The 16,623-nt window shown below is 35.9% G+C and overlaps 1 protein-coding gene across 1 annotated transcript; it reads left to right on the top strand.

Annotated features, from left to right (window-relative positions):
- Positions 1-1,463: 1,463 nt before the first annotated feature.
- LOC108828744 (mitotic spindle checkpoint protein MAD1) lies at positions 1,464-6,087 on the top strand. The gene is made up of 16 exons (XM_018602518.2): positions 1,464-1,753; positions 1,825-1,924; positions 2,029-2,189; positions 2,264-2,461; positions 2,552-2,644; positions 2,767-2,883; positions 2,958-3,205; positions 3,569-3,740; positions 3,963-4,073; positions 4,147-4,350; positions 4,569-4,731; positions 4,952-5,042; positions 5,126-5,195; positions 5,443-5,571; positions 5,682-5,720; positions 5,811-6,087. Exons 1-16 carry the CDS (start codon positions 1,577-1,579, stop codon positions 5,898-5,900), a joined length of 2,163 nt encoding a protein of 720 aa, XP_018458020.1. The 5' UTR covers positions 1,464-1,576; the 3' UTR covers positions 5,901-6,087.
- The last annotated feature ends 10,536 nt before the right edge of the window (positions 6,088-16,623 follow it).

The raw sequence follows: 16,623 nt of genomic DNA, 5'->3' as shown, positions 1-16,623 counted from the left end.
TAGAAATATATCACGAATAGTATGGTATCCTTGAATAAATAACTACACTAAAGAATATATAGTATACTATTTCGTTCACCGAATATAGTATAGACGACGAGTTCATCTTCTTCATTTCTCTTTTTTTTTCTGACACAACGATGCTTTTTCTGAAAAACAACGACGACAGTATAGTATACTTTTCGTCGTTGTTTTTCACCATTGGAACACTAAAGCAAGAACAAAAACAGAGTAAAAATCAGAAACAGAAACAATAATAGAATACTAGATCTTGATCCGCGCTTTGAAAGCGCAGAATATTTTACGATAAAATATTTCACTAATAACTTAACAAATATTTTGGTAATTTTTAAAAGTGTGCATTTAAAATATTTTTGCATTTAAATCAGCGTTTTTAAATTCAATCCGATTGTGATTATACCGGTTAATTCGGAGATCTGACAATTCAATTTAGGTTTTTAAAAATATTAATATTAAAAAAATTACTAAAACCCGAGATTAACCGATTGAACTGTTGGATGAACGATATGTAATCTAATTTGATTTAAATTGTAATAATTTCATAATTTGTAATCTTATACTCCAAATTTTAAAGTTCATTATTTTACAATTTATGAAATTATGACGTTTCTACAAAATTTTAAAAAGAAAATGATAGATATAACATAACTAAGATTAATTATTGTATTGTTTGGAAACATTGATAGTAGTATAAAAATATATTGTTTGGAAATATTGATAGTAGTATAAAGAAATAAATATATTGTTTGGAAACATAGATAGTAGTATAAAGAAATAAACATTAATGATTTAATGTAAGTTTAACTATAAAGTATAAAAGTGTATTTAATTTAAAAACTTACAAAATAAATGTTAGGTCCAATAGAATGTTTCTGTTTTAATAAGATAGATAAAAACAGAAACATAAACACAATATAAAAATTAAAACAGAACATAGTATAAAAACAAAAACAAAAACAGAGTAAAATCACCACAATCTCTACGGTGCCATCTTCTTCTCCACCTTTGTTTCTTCCTTGCTTTGAGATGAAGTGATGTGCGTTTGTACGTACCAAGAAGAAACAAAGATTTGGTGAAAAGAGAAAGAAGAAGAGAAGAGATGTGTATCAATGGTAGCCACAATTTATCATATTGTTTATTTAATATTTATTTTAATAAATACTTCTCAGCAGGTTAAACAAGTTACAACTAAGAGGTAATATGGCTATTTTTTATATTGTGGAGCTAATATATAGATAATCTAGGAGTTTTAGCTATGGAGTGAATTAATATTTGTTTGATGGCTGTATAATGCAATTTCCCTTAATTTAATAACACCCCATGAGACTTAACGAAATTAGTTTTTATGTGAAATCGTGCTGATGTAAGCCCACAATTGAAAGCCCATTAAGAAACAGCCCATTCGAAACTGCAGTTACACATAGAGGAGAGACCGTCTAGCTTCCTTCCTCGTTCGAAAGCTAGACTTGGTTGGTTTTCGAGGCAGTGGCGCCTTGGGTTTTCAAATCGGAGAAGCTAGAGATTTCTTCGTAGCCCTAATTATTCAAAGTCCAACATGATATTAAGGACTCCGCCGCCGAAGAAGCCCCGTTCCGACGCCGGCGGCAGCTCCACCCCCACCGGCAACCAGCTCGTCATCTTCGAAGATTCTCCTCTTCCTGCTCCGCTTCAAACAACTTCTCATGAACATTCCTCCGATCAGCACCTTTGCACCTATCAGTGCCGCCAAATGGTTCTATTAAAATCATATCCTTCTTCCTAGCGAATCTCAAATCTAAAGGTTTTTTTCTCCTTGTTTTGTAGGTTAAATCTGACGTTTTAGATGCCTTGAGCAAAGCAGAGAAACAAGCGCAGGAGTATCAGACTATGTTACAGACTCTTAATCAGAATTACACCCAAGCAGGTTTTGTGGAGGAGGTTTTTATTCATAGTCTTGATTGATTCCAAATGCTAGTTAGGTTCCTGCAGCTCTGATTTGGTTTCGTTTCTTATACTAACTAACAACAGACGAAGAAAGAAAGCAATTCCGAGACAAGTTCTTATACTCGGAGCAAGAACTTGCTGCTGCCAAAGGGCGTGAAAAGGTGCTTCAGGAGCAGCTCCTAATGGAGATGGATAATTCTCAAGAGCGGTATTCAAAAGCGCTACAGTCTTGTCATGACCTCGAGGTTGTTCATCTCTCATTTTAATTTGTTTTATTGGTGGCAATATCGTTAACATAATATCTTTCCGTCACCACCAGGTAAAGCTTCAAAGCGAAATGAACCTCCGAAGCAAAGCCGAGTCTTCAGTTGCAACATCAGAAGAAAAAGCTAAACTTTTGGAAGAAAAACTAAGTCAGCTGTCTGGTAGTGTGGAGAGGGAGAGAAAACGTCTCAGCAATGATATTTCCCACTTGGGTAAAGAAGCAAAGCTTTCTGTTTCTAGAATTGGTGCAGATGTAAGTAGTACCAATTAGGAGACTTGATGTATTTACTCAAGGCTTGTTTCTCATGATATCTTCACTGGAGTTTTTCTTTGCTTTTTTTAGCTTGAAAGGATGCAGTGTAGAGCGCAAAGTGCAGAGACGGAGTCAGATCTCTTAAGATCACAGCTGGAGGATCTTAAACAGAAATTTGACGAGGTAGACTGTTTTTGACGTATATATTAAATGTGATAAAAAAAAAATTAAGTCTTTATATGTATCAACTATTTTGGTAGATTTCTCGCTGAGTCATTTGATTTTTTTTGTTTGTTTGTTTGCAGTGTTTGCACGAAAAAACTGAAGTATACAAGAAGCTTTCGTCATTCACTTCTGAAGCAGCTTCTACGTCAGATAACAATGTATTGGTTAAAACTCTCCAGGAGGAACTTAAGCGCTGTGTAAGTTTGACAAATGTTACACTAGTTTCCATATTGTATTTCTTAACAATATTGATTCTTAGTAATTGTATCAGGAAGCGGAAGTGCGAGAAGCTAGAAAGATTAAATCACAGCAATTAGATGCTGAGCTGTTGAAAGTAAAATTACTGGAAGAAAAAAGCCGTAGGGAGAGAGCAGAATCAGAGTTATCAAAATTGCCTGAATTGCAGATAAGCATTGACATGTTGGAGAATGAGTTGTCGTCTTGGAAGTCATTGCTAAACAACATTCCTGGTGTATCCTGTCCTGATGACATTGTTATGAAATTCTCGGCGCTGCAAAAGTATGTCAACATGGTTTTAGCAGAATATAAGCTTATCACTAGTCTTCTTTTGGTATTGTTTCAAATAACTATACCTGCCATTAAAGAATTATGTGGAGAGAGAACTCAGGTGGTTGTTGTTACTCATTTTCCCGATTTCTCGTAGGTGAACAAGATATTATTATCATAGACATTTGCAACACCACTTTGTATAGATGTAACTTCATATTTTAGGTATATTCTGTATTGCTAGTGTAAATCTTAGGAGGTAAGTGTGCCTGAGAGTAATCACCTAGAGTAGTCTTATACTGATTTCTAGTATACTAATCTGAGGTAACCCCTGTATCTATGACTTCCTAGTGACTTTTGTTCTGTCTTTTGAAGGGAGGTGCTTGATAGCACTATGAAGATTGGGGAAGCAAGTACACGTTTCAATCAACTGGAGGCGGCTCTGGATGCTACACAACTTGGCAAGCAGAATGCTGAAATTGAGGCTGCATTAGCTAAAGAGAAATTTGTGGCACTCAAATCTGATGTGAAGAGGATTGAAGCAATGGTACGGTTGAATTTTGTTACTTGTTCTGTGTAAGGGTCACAAGGCTCTTATCTGTATTTCATGTTGCTAAATTGTTTGTTCACTCATAAGAAGCGAATTAACTCTATGTAAATAGAGTCAATACACATAGGAAAATATCTCAAGTGTTTTACCGGGACATCGTTGATACAACCCTTTTATTTTTGCACTCTTGCTAACAGATCTATTATCTTATTATGACAGCTTGCTCTGGTCACAGAAGAGAAAGAACAACTAAAAGCTGTTGTTAGTGAACTAAGGAAGTCCGACAGTGACGGACCTGTGTCCGCGACAACAGATGCAACCCTTGCTCAGGTTCTAGAATACCAATATTGACTTCTTTTTTTGTTTGTAGCGTTTTCTTAGTTTGCCTTTTACTTTTGTACAGAGCTTTGAATCTTCTCTTGCGAAAAAGGAGAACTATCTTAAGGAGTTGGAGCAGGAGCTAAGTCAACTTAAAGATGTCAATAATCGTCAACGCGATGAAATAGAACATCTGAATGATAAATTAGTTAGTGAAGCAAGGAGAATGAAGTCGCTTGAAAGGGATAGTGATCGCCTTCGTTCTGAGATCTCTTTGCTAGAGTCAAAGGTACTTAACTGTAGCACAATGTTGAAGATCAACTCTCTTTGACATTTTTATTGAAAATTGAACACTGACTCTTTCTTTGCCTAACTATTTCATGATTGAAGTGAGTTTTTATGTACTGCATCTTTTGTATGTGTAAAGGTGTCATGAAATGTTCCATTATTGTAAAAGAAAAAAAAAAAGCAATTTAACATTTATATGATTTGCATTTCATTCGGCAGCTGGGTCATGGTGATTTCTCCGCTGCAAATACAAGGGTTTTGCGCATGGTGAATACTCTTGGTGTAGAGAATGAGGCAAAACAAACAATAGAAGCTTTACAAGCAGAGTTACAGAAAACAAAAGAAAGACTTCAAGCTGTTGAAGAATTGAAGAGCCAGTCCGGTAAATTTCGGATTGTCTAACATTTTCCTGTTCTTGATGTTGCCAGAAGTCAACAATTACAAATTAACTTAAGCCTGTAGAAGCATGCATTGATTTCTCTGTGAAATAATACTCTGCATCATATTTTTTTTTGTGTACTGCTGCAAATATTTCAGTGTTTCACAAAATTGTCATCTTAGTAAGCTTTTTGACAATTCATTTTCTTGAGTTTTTTTCACAGGCGATGCTGGTAAGCTAGTTGATTCTCATATAACTGGAAAGATTGCTCAACTAAAAGAGCAAATTGCTACACTTGAAAAACGTGAAGAGAGGTATGTCGTTGGTAAATGTTGAATACATACTTTTTTGCCCGAACTGTAACCTTTACTGAAGCATGTGGAGCCTATGGAAACAGGTACAAAACTGTTTTTGCTGATAGGATTTCCGTGTTTAGAAGGGCTTGTTGTGAGCTTTTCGGTTATAAGGTATGTCCCTTGCTCGTCGCACTCACATGTCTTTAAGTTTGATGAGCATTACAATGGTTCCATGAAGGCAATATGATTATGTATGCGTAAAATTTCTGATAAAATGTTCAAACCATCAAATTCGAAAATGTCATATTAGATAGTGGGGACTCAGCTAGTACTGTCTTTAATTGTGATTCCTTCCATTGTTCATGATGATCCTAAACCCTTGTTCACCTACAGAAACTTGTTATCTTATTCGTGGCAGATTGTAATGGATGAACATCAGCGTCCCAATGGAATCCCAGCTACTCGTTTTACTCTCCAGTCAATCTATGCTCAAAGTGACGATGAAAAACTTGAATTTGATTATGAATCTGGCAACACCAGCATCCTAGTAAGTCATTATAGCGCATCACTTATATATATACACTTCAAATGTTGCATTTGAAGCTTCTTTTATTTTAGTCTCGGTTGATTTTGTAATTACTGATTTCATCCCACCAGGACAATCAATACACCTCTCAGGGTGAGATAGCGAAGCAGGTAAATTGCTGAGACGTATTTTTCCTTGGTAACATGATCGTCCTCTTAGTATGGCAGTGTACAATCCTCATTCTATGTTTGTCATTGCAGGTAGAAATATTTATCAGGAAATTCAACTCGATTCCAGCTTTTACAGCCAATTTAACAATGGAATCATTCAACCGCCGCACGCTATACTGAGAGCACCGAGTCATTCTTTCCAACCCGTGTTCTTTTTTTTGTATAAATACAAATCCCGCTGAGAGGCCGCAGGCTTAAAACCAAACTCATCTATATTATTATCCATCTTTGTGGTTGTGTTATCTCTGCGGGAAGTGTGGTGATTGGTAACATTCTATTTTGGTATAAAAGATGCTGACGTTATTTAGATCAGTGTTGTTTGCATCTTTTAGAAGCTAGAGGATCTGATTTGATGGTAGACCTTGATCTCGCCAACCCAGTGTTAAAGATTCCTATACCTTTAGAATGATTTGTATCACTATGGCATCTAAATGTTAAGTGAAAATCTAACTTTATCTGAAATTATGATTTAAGAAAAAATGTAAATTTTAAACTTTATTTCCTTGCATTTGCCAATCGAGCTTTTAAATGGTTACATCTGTGTTTCAAAAAAAAAAAATGGTTACATCTAAAACATTTATTTGTCCATAGAGATGTTAGATGGACTTGAGGTTCATTGATTATCTATGACCAAAACTAATTGGCTAATTGGATTGAATCCACTGAACCTAAAAACATAAGTTACCATAGGGATGTTAGATGCACTTTAGATCCATTGGTTATCCATGACCAAAACCAATTGAACTGAATTCACTAGACCCAAAAATTTAAGTTATCCAATTAAACTGAATCCATTAAATCCGAAATTTTATAAGTTTACCTATTTGGATATTGACTTCCAATAAACAGCAAAAAATTAGGGTTTTTAATTTTATTTTGAGGAAAAATCAATTCAGTGTGCCTCTCTCTCTCGAGCCTCTTCTTCGCTTCGAGTCTCTGTCTTGACTCAGTGAGACTCCAATCTCCGTCTCTCTGACCTCCATCTCTCCGCCTCTCATCAGTCCGTCTCTCCGTCTTCCGGTTCCATCTTCGCTTTAAAAGGGTTTGCATGTTTTGGTTCTCTCTATCTTCGTCTTTGATTGTTTGTCTCTTCGAGTTTCTGATGGGTTGCGATTTGATTGCTTTAGCTAGTTTCTGTTTCTTTTTCTAATGGTTCATTACTTTAGCTCGTAATATTGTTTGTTTCCAATGGTTCATTGTTTTGTAATATGTTTGTGATCTGTTGTTGTAACTCATTTATTTTGAACTTTTGATGATAATGGTATGTGTATCTGATGGCTGATGGGTGATGGGTTTGGTTTCTGTTCATTGCTTTAGAAGGGTTGTAAACTGGTACTTGATAATTCTTTGTGAGTCATGAGTCATGCTTTAGATAGTTTTGTTTCTAATGATTGCTTTAGCTAGTTATGCTTCTGTTGATGGTTTGTATATCGACTGCTTTAGAAGGGTTATAATTTGTAAACTTGTAACTTGATGAGTCATGAATCATGCTCACTGGAACCTTAGAGCTAAGATCCTCTCTTTTTGCGCTTTCCCTCCAGCCCATTCTGGTCCTGCCATTGCCATGAAACTGATGGAGCTGATTAAAGAATGAGCTTTGCATAAGAAGGTTTTCACAATAACCGTAGGTAATGCTTCTTCTAATTACAACATGCAAAGAGTTCTAAAGAGGCAACTTAGAAAGAAATTAGTTTGCAGTGGAGAGTTCTTTCACATAAGATGTGATGCACATATTTTGAACCTTATGGTCCAATATGGATTAGCAGTGATAAGTGAGGCCTTGGAGAAGATCAGGGACATCTTTAAATATGTCAAGGCTATCGAGTCTAAAGAGCAGTTGTTTCAAGACTGCGTGGAGACTGTTGGGATTGTTAAGAAAGGGGGGGTGTTAGTTTTTGAAGTTACTACGCTGTGGAAATCAACCTTTCTGATGTTGTCTAGGGCTTTTTACTACAAAGAGGCGTTTAAGAATCTTGCGGAACGAGTCAAGTTATCAGAGTTTACCTACAGAGTCAGATTGGTTAAGAGATGGGCTGATTTGTGATTTGTTACAGCCGTTTGATCAAATGACAAAGCTCATTTTCGTACCCTGCAGCGAATCTCTACTTTATGGAAGTATGGAAAATTCAAAATTGGTTGGGATCAAACGAGTTCCATGAAATGAAGTGATTGGTGTAATGGTGGCTTTCATGAGGTTGAAGTTCGATAAGTACTGGAAAGAGTACATCGACATTCTTAGCCATTGCATCATTGTTAAATCATAGGCTAAAGTTTAAGGTTTTAGAATACTGCTACCGCAGTCTAGATCCAACAAGTTGTAAATCCAAAATGGATTACATACGCAAAAACATGTTGAAGCTTTATGGAATCTACAAGAAGAAGAATACTAGTGCATAGAGTTCACAAGAAGCAGAAGCAAATGCTCTACCAGCTGATTATGGTGTAAGTTATTTAAAGGCAATGCTTTAGATGTGTATTTAAGTTATTTAAGTTCAACTAATAATCTATCTTTTTGCAGGGCGTCGATGCGTTCTTCTCTCAACAAGCATGAACACGGAAATCTGCACTGAATTTGTATTTGAGTAAACTGGTGCTATGGTTGCAAATAAAAGTTTAGATGTCATCAAGTATTAATGGAAGGATAATTCAAACCGGTTTAAGGAGTTGTCTCAGATGGAATGTGATATCCAATGCATCCCAATAACAACAGTGTCGTCTGAGTCATTTCTTAATGTTGGAAGTAGGGTTCAGCAAGTACAGGAGCATGCTTTTCCCATCAAATGTTTAAACTCTGATATATGCTAGAAATTGGCTTTATGGTTTTGAAGTAATTGGTTAGTGCTTAATTTATAATTGATTTTTGATATATGAAACTATTGAATAACTTCTCTTATTTTGTAGGTAGATGTGATTTGGATGAGGAAAATAAGAAGATGCCTTAGATGAGGAAGTAAAAGAAAGTGGAAGGAAGAAGACCCGATTTAATTAAAGGTATAATACTTAGAATTTATGTTTGTGTCACTTCTTGTTTTATGAGGAAGGAGAAAAAACTGAATGATGAGTTTAGTATCATTAGGAGAAAATGAATGACGGGCTTAGTATCGTCAGTAGAAACTGAATGATGGGTTTGGTATTCTTCTTCTGATTGTGTTAACTTTAGGGGGGTGTATTGAACTGTGGATTTTAAAAGCTTGGATGGATTTGTGAAAAAATGGAGTTTGAAGAGATTTTTCATAAATCTCATTTGTATGGTTAGGATTTAGAAAAAGAAAAAAAAGGATTTGGGTGGGATTTCTTCCAAAGTTTCAGAGTATTTTAAATCATTTGATATCAATAATCTATTTTGTTACATATATTAAAGAACGTGAAGTAAGAATTCAAAAATTATTTCGTCTTCCAATAAAGCATCATTCATATATTTAAGAACGTGATGATGCAACTTGTTTCAACTGCAGTTGATTCAGTCATTACATATCACTGAACAACAAAAAAAATAATGTTCACAGAAGCTCCGTTATAGAGAATCCTGTTAAGGAATGGACGAGGAGGCAGAAGCTTCATCTTCACTGTCCTGCTTGTGAGAGAAAAGTTCAGAGACGTCCCTGAGATTGAGAGATGTAGAGAGGAAAATTTGCTTGTGTAAATACGGGTACGTGATGTGACCTTGACAAGTGTTGAAGAGTAAGCTATGGTTAAATTCAGACAGATACTTTGGAATTCAACATTTCCGTGATGGATCTGTAGTTTGCCTAAGACCAACCAAGATCGCTTGTCACCAAGCTTTATCAAACTTTACATGAAAGCGCATGTACCAGGAGCTGCATCAAAAGGAGGCTTGGACGGAATGGAGCAATTTCTAGAGGTGGAGAGTTGGCTGTCGAATGGGCAGCAGGGGACACCACAAAGTAAACCAGAGCAGATCGATCTTCCTAGGAGATGGACAGGAGGTGTTTCGGGTGCTCCGCCAAGTTGGCGGATCTCGTCGTCAGAACGTCAATGGCTAGGCGAGTGGCTAGGGGTTGCAATTTGCAAAGGAAGGAGAGGCGTACGTACGGTGAAGGCCTTGACGGCGAGGGAAATGAGGATAGCAGATTTGGGACTTTGAAGAGGATGAGACGCTCCAGCGGTGGTCACAGTGAACAGAGGCGGCCCTCAGTCATGTCTGACGGGAGCTCTCCAGAGCAACAGAGTCCGGAACGAGTGATGTACGTCAAGTAGAACCTTTTCCCCATCAGAGAAGAGAGAGAGAGAATGGAGCAGAGAGGAGATCCATATGAAAGGTCGGAGACACAACATATATGCAGAGGCGAGATAGGTCCCGAAGCCGGTGAGCTCAAGCTCCTTAGGCGTCGGAATGGAGTGGAAACAGAGCAGTCTGGGGGGAATAGCGTCTGGAAGCATCACCAGCGCTAGGCCTTTTTTTTTCTTCGCTGCCAGATTTTATATTATTAAAAAATTCTGGGTTTTTCCAAATAACAGGTATACAAGTGTGATTTTTGTTACATATAGTTCTACCTAAAACTGATAAAAAGCGTGTTTCAAATCCTTTTTCTAGTTTTTTTCTTTTTAGAATTGTTTGTCATTGAATAACAGTAGATTTGATTTAGTTTTAATAAATTGTTAATTGAATAACAGTGGATTACAAGTGATTTGTGGTGATTTTAGATAAATGTCATATTCAATAACAGATGATTTGAGAAAAAAATTAGAAATGTTGAATAATGAACGGGAAAGCTGACTTTGATCATCGACTAAACAGTCGTATATATACATGATACATGTAGTTATCCTAACTATAAGATAAACACCAAAATAGAAGTAGATAATGATGAAATAGAATATGTCGATCATATATATCGGTACATAACATTCCCCCTTGATCGACACATCTGGTTCAGGGTTCATTCATGCTTTTGATGTTGCCTCATTAAAACATTTCCAGGAAAACCCAGTGGGACAAAACCATGGATAAGGAAAAAGAGTACAACACATGAACTCCCCCTGATGAATGCATCACTGAAGATCTTTGGACGATGCATTCCTATCTGGTCGATGAGCTTCTTGTAATACTTTGTAATTTCGCCGGCCTTCTGGAACTTCATTTGGACATGGTCAAGACGTGCTCCTTTGATGCTGACCACTCGACAATGTCTTCATGTTCTGGTCGGATGGATGATGCTCAATCAGTACTCGGATAGTACTCGACCGGTACTTGGATGTACCTATATCCTGCGATTAAATCTTTCTTGCAGGTCCTCTCATGTCCCACGGTTCCTCTAGTCTCATGGCTTTGCCATACCGTGGATACTTTCATTTTATTATTGACTCAGACATTCTTCTGGTCACTATCTCTAGATGATGTCTCATGACTTCTTTCATTTTGTCGTAGACAATGCTATGTTTTCGAAAACATACATGTTAAGTCATAGACCTTGTCATCACACGCCAATATACTCATATATGGCTAAGGTATTGCAGCCTGATATAAAGATATGGTCCGGATATGATACTGCAATTATATGGTGTGGTCCACCTTATACTTTGGTGGAACTTGGTCGGACCATAAACCTCGACCACTCTTATGATGATTGGTTCTTTTATTTCTTTACTGATGTATAGACATTCATTAGTCCCATATACTTCATTTGGTACTTGACCACACGTTTTATGATACTACCATATGCTGGTCGATATTTTCATTAGCGCATTACATATGCTGGTCGATCTTGGTCGATCTGGTCGATCTGGTCGGTTCATGATGATACATCAATCAATTCACAAGTATACACTCGGATTTATTTGGCTAATTGTGCAGCAATGGTTTATAATTTGCCTGAACCAATTCACCACACTATTTTTGGTTATTCTTATGGACGATTGGGAAGTATGGAGCCGGATGGTCTTTGGCACGAGTATTAATGGTTCTCTTTGCCTTCTCCTGCGACCATCTCACATTACACCATCTAATTGTGGCGTGCTGATCTCAACTCATACACGGCTATGATTTCTAGTCCCATCATATTCTGTCCAAAATCAATCGATAACTTATATCATTGAAATCATTGAACCATTGAACCTCTCTTTAGGTTGGTTTGATATAAACATAAACACAAGGAATTATAATATCCTCTATAAGGATCTATGGACTGATTGTACTAAGTATTTTCTTAGTCTTTCATATCACTTGCAGCTGCTTTGTTTTCGGTCCATGAATAGCTTAGGAACAAAACTATTCTACGAGAATTTTTTTCTCATCTTTTTGATACTTTTATCATTTCTTTATCCAGTGATCAATATGCTACTTACTACATTTCTTTCTTACTTATATCCAGACCTTTTCGAATTTGTAGTAGCATCCACCACATAGAAGTATATCTCCTTATAATCTGTTCCTTTTTGGTCTCTGTGAGTATCCTTGTGTAATCAAGCCATTCCTTGAATACTTTAAATAGGAATATGAACACCTTAGTCCATGTCCACACAGGACCTATTTTTCACTAGTTTTATCTTATCAGATGGTGTTTCTATATATGGCCAATACACCCATCTCTTTTATAGATTCTTTGAATCTTTCTTTGAACCCCCACGGTTTCCTTTAGTCTATGAATGCATTCTTGTATTCTCGTGGGTTCTGATCCTCGCTTATATCTTTTAAACTCAAGTGCTATTTCCTTATGCATCTTTATCTTTTATGTGTCGACACTTCTTTTATAGTGTTCCATTGTGTTCCAGACATGAACTAATCGATTAGAGATTTCATTCTTACTAAGAACCTTCATTTACCTTGCAGTTTGGCGTCCCAAACTACATGGTCTGGTATCTTAGATGTTTAGCTGCGCAGCCTTATCTCAATGTCTGGTCTGGTTTCTCTTATGACCTCGGATATGTCATTTCTATGCACCTTTCTTTTTATTTCCGAGGTTCCTTATCTTATGGAACATATTGGTCTATCTTTAGACTTTATAGCAACTTGATTATGTCTCTTATAGGACATTAATTTTGTAGTGCTTAAGCTGGTATGACTTAATCATTCTTTTTCTTTTCTTTTCGGGTCTAATCTGTCTGGCATTCTTTTAGCTATCTTTGTATGATCTTTCTTTGGACGTCTTAAATCATATTCTCTGGTCCGAGGATCTTGCCAAGACAAGGATGGTTAATACCATTCCATTTCTCTTTATACTTGTACCAGCTTATTTCTTTCTCCCCCTGATGTTGGATAGTCAGATTCATCATGTAATCCGTAAACCTGGCCTTAATCTGATCACCCATATTTTGGCTCAAGGTCTCTTATAAAATCGTGGGAGGAAGACATTCTCATATCCAACATATATTCCCAATTTTATCTCATCTTCTTATGAAGTTCCATCCTAGACGGCACATATTATTGTGGTGGTCTAAACATAATCTCTTAGGATGGTCTATGTCTGGATCATGACCCTTTATCATTCTTAGATGGAAATATCTATGCTCACTTTATATGGCCTGATGCATATTTTTATTACATGTAAATCCATGTGTTCCCAAGCATTAGCTAGTGATCTTTGTATCACAAAGAATTCGGCCAAGTTCTATCATGGTCATAGACCATGTCACTCGGATTTTTAGTGTTGTTCATGTACCACGGGAGTGTCATTTCTCCCCCTCATGAACATGCTTATAAATCTTTTAGATGCTTGGAACATTATAGCCTATTGAGTTTCCCTTGTGTACATGTTACACAACGTGAGATTCTATGGGATAACTCTTTTGTGCCTTTTTTGATATCAATCTTTGCATCAATTTTAAAGACCTGGATGGCTAGTCCAGTCATGCCATAAAGTGTATAAAATTTCGTGGTCAACCTATCTGGTTACCTAGGCCTTTTGCCTTTATCATACTGATCTTTTAGCATAGTTCAGATTAGTCGGGAGTACAGTCTCGACCATTTTCTATGCCTTGGGCGATTTTTATTTATAATTTTGAAGGAACTTTTTATTTCCTTTGTTTAATGGTTCAATGTGGAAACCATTCATTTTCAAAATTTTATAACTCAAATTGGTCTTTTATTTGGGTGAATAATTCATGCCCCTTTAGGCAATGCCTTTGGTCGGATGATTTTAATTACTATACTCATTTTTAAATTTTCATTTTGTCATTTATCAATCAAAAAATTATCAAGCAAATCAAATAAGATAATATAAAACTAAAACAACTCTTATAATAAAATTGTAAATGACAAACAAATCAAAACATAAATCAAGCCGACAATTCCCTTTATTATTCTGGACGTGGCTTCTTTGGATTCATCCTTATTCTCTCCAGCCTTATTGGCTTCAGGAAGTCTCATCTCACTAGTTTTCTTTAGTATCTCATTATTCTTCTCAGCTTGTAATAGATACGAGATCAAATTCGTATAAGTGGTGAAACCTTTTTTTTTTATATATAGGTATATTGTAACAATAGATCTTTTGGATCAGCTGTGAGGAATGTATTTTCCAGTAAATCTTCCTCTGTTACCTCTTCACCACATAGTTTCAATTTAGAAACAATTTTGATTAGAGCTGAGTTATATTCATCTACGGACTTAAAGTTCTGAAATCTGAGATTTATCCACTCATGCCTAGCATTTGGTAATAACAGTATTGTGTATCTGGATTTTAACTATGTCCAAAAGGTCTACAGGGTTCTCAATATTTAGATACTGATCTCTGAGATCCTCAGTGAGATGTTGGCGAATAATTGTTACTGCCCCATATTTTTCATTTTCAGTTGCATACTCGCCTTTGATGATACATCTGTCAAGTCCTCTTATCTTCAGGACACTTGCAGTGTTCATGGCCCATTTTAAATAATTATCTCCAGAGAGATTAAGGGCTGGATAATCCAAATTTGACATCTGAAAATATAGATTTTAGAGTCTTATTATTTGACTTATAATCAGATTCAAACAATGCATTTTGGTTTCTTTCAACCTTTTAGTTATGCAATGTGATTTGGTTTCTTTCAACCTCTAAATTATATAATCTAATCCGATTTATTTTAATCAATATAGCAATGCAGCTTTGGTTTTTTTCAACCTTTAAATTTATGCAATGCAATCCGATTTTTCTTTCAATCTAGCAATCTAGAAAATTTCTATAATTTTTTTTTTATCAATCCCTAATGATTCAAGTCAATTTCGACATTGATCAGGGAAATCATCTAGCAAGTAGACTAAAATTTAACAATTTCAATCGAAAAACACCTATTTGCAATCGGATTTCATAAAAAAATAGGGTTTGTATAATTCTCAATCCTAAGCAGTTCTAAACATCAAGAACAACATTTAAAAAATCAAACTAGACAATCAGATCAATATTCAAGTCGGAATCATAAAAAAAATTAGATGTTTTTGGATGAAAACCGATCTTGTTTATGTTTTAGGGGATTGATCGATTTCTAGGTTTAAGGATTTGATTTGATCATTCAGATCAAGGTGGTTTTGAGATTCAGAAACCATTGTGGTTTTGATTTTAATTGTAAAACAATCTCATATCGAACTTTTGGTTTAAGAGTTTCGATTTACTCATGGAAGGGTTTGGACCTATTAATCTTTGCTAGGGTTTGATTTGGGCTTTTGCAAAATTTTAATGGTCATTCCTTGATCAATCAACCATGTTCGATTATGAGTTCTTTTAGGGTTTCAAAGTTTACCTTTAGAACTTTGAAGTGTAGATTTGGACCACCGAGAACTGGAACAAGTCGGATCACGAATTGCATGACCGGAACGGATCAGGAGCTGGTCGCGTGTCTTGGGGTTGAGCAAAAACCTCTTGTATCTTTAGAAACCTTAAGCAAAAACGAATCAAAACAAGTTAGTATAGATAGATGAAGTAAATCGCAGAAAGTAACAAAGTATAGAGAGAGGCTGCGGTTTAGGCTTTTGATTAGGGTTTTAGGGTAGTTGACGGCGCGGGTTGGAACGGAGCTTGAGGGAGCGTTTGAGATCGGATTTGAGAGAACGAACGGTTTGAAGTCGTCGGATGAGTTTTAGAATTTCAGAGTTTTAGGTCATTTGACGGCGCGTCTTAGAATAGCGCGTGAGGGCGCGTCCGGAGTCAGATAGAGGCGAGGCCGACGGCGTTGGATTCGTCTCGTCAAGAGCTTTAATTTTATATATTACTCGTCTTCTGGATCCGTACGATTTGAGAGAACGAACTGTTTGAAGTGCCGCCGTCAATTAGGGTTTTTGAGGTAGCTCGGGATTTCAGAGTCTCGTGCTGATAACATGTTGAATAATGAACGGGAAAGCTTACTTTGATCATCGACTAAACAGTCGTATATATACATGATACATGTAGTTATCCTAACTATAAGATAAACACCAAACTAGAAGTAGATAATGATGAAATAGAATATGTCGATCATATATATCGGTACATAACAAGAAATCCTTAGTTGAATAATAGATGATTTTAAAACAAAACCAAAACACTTTAAAATCCACAATTCAATACACCCCCCTAAGTGTTTATGTTACTTTCAGTATTGTAGTTTTTTCTGATTTCTGATGTTTTTGATAGTTTGTGTTGATAGGTTTCTCTGTTTTCATCATCTTGGTAAAACTGGTTTGCATATTATCATTAAATATTTCAAAGGCATGAATAATATAATGATTTTTAAATTGATATTGCATCTATTTATTAATATTCCTTAAAATATTATGTATGTAAGTGCGTGTAAAACACCTAGTGTATTATAATTTTATATAAAAGATATATTACTCATGGAATAATGCACACTAATTTATCTCTTCTCTTTTTACTTTATAACAGAAAAGACATGTGTAATTTTTGTTTTGAAGAAATATTTTGGTTTGAAACTC

This window comes from Raphanus sativus, chromosome 9 (assembly GCF_000801105.2).
Source record: "Raphanus sativus cultivar WK10039 chromosome 9, ASM80110v3, whole genome shotgun sequence".
Lineage (NCBI taxonomy): Eukaryota > Viridiplantae > Streptophyta > Magnoliopsida > Brassicales > Brassicaceae > Raphanus > Raphanus sativus.
The sequence above is the reverse complement of the archived record's forward strand: the minus strand, read 5'-3'. Positions and strand labels throughout refer to the sequence as shown.

What these genes read in the sequence shown, in the direction of transcription:
- LOC108828744 (XM_018602518.2), top strand. Translation starts at nt 1,577, where the DNA reads ATGATATTAAGGACTCCGCCGCCGAAGAAGCCCCGTTCCGACGCCGGC. An exon ending in CCTATCAGTGCCGCCAAATG is followed by an intron (nt 1,754 to 1,824) that starts GTTCTATTAAAA and finishes CTTGTTTTGTAG; the next exon opens with GTTAAATCTGACGTTTTAGA. An exon ending in AGAATTGAAGAGCCAGTCCG is followed by an intron (nt 4,732 to 4,951) that starts GTAAATTTCGGA and finishes TTTTTTTCACAG; the next exon opens with GCGATGCTGGTAAGCTAGTT.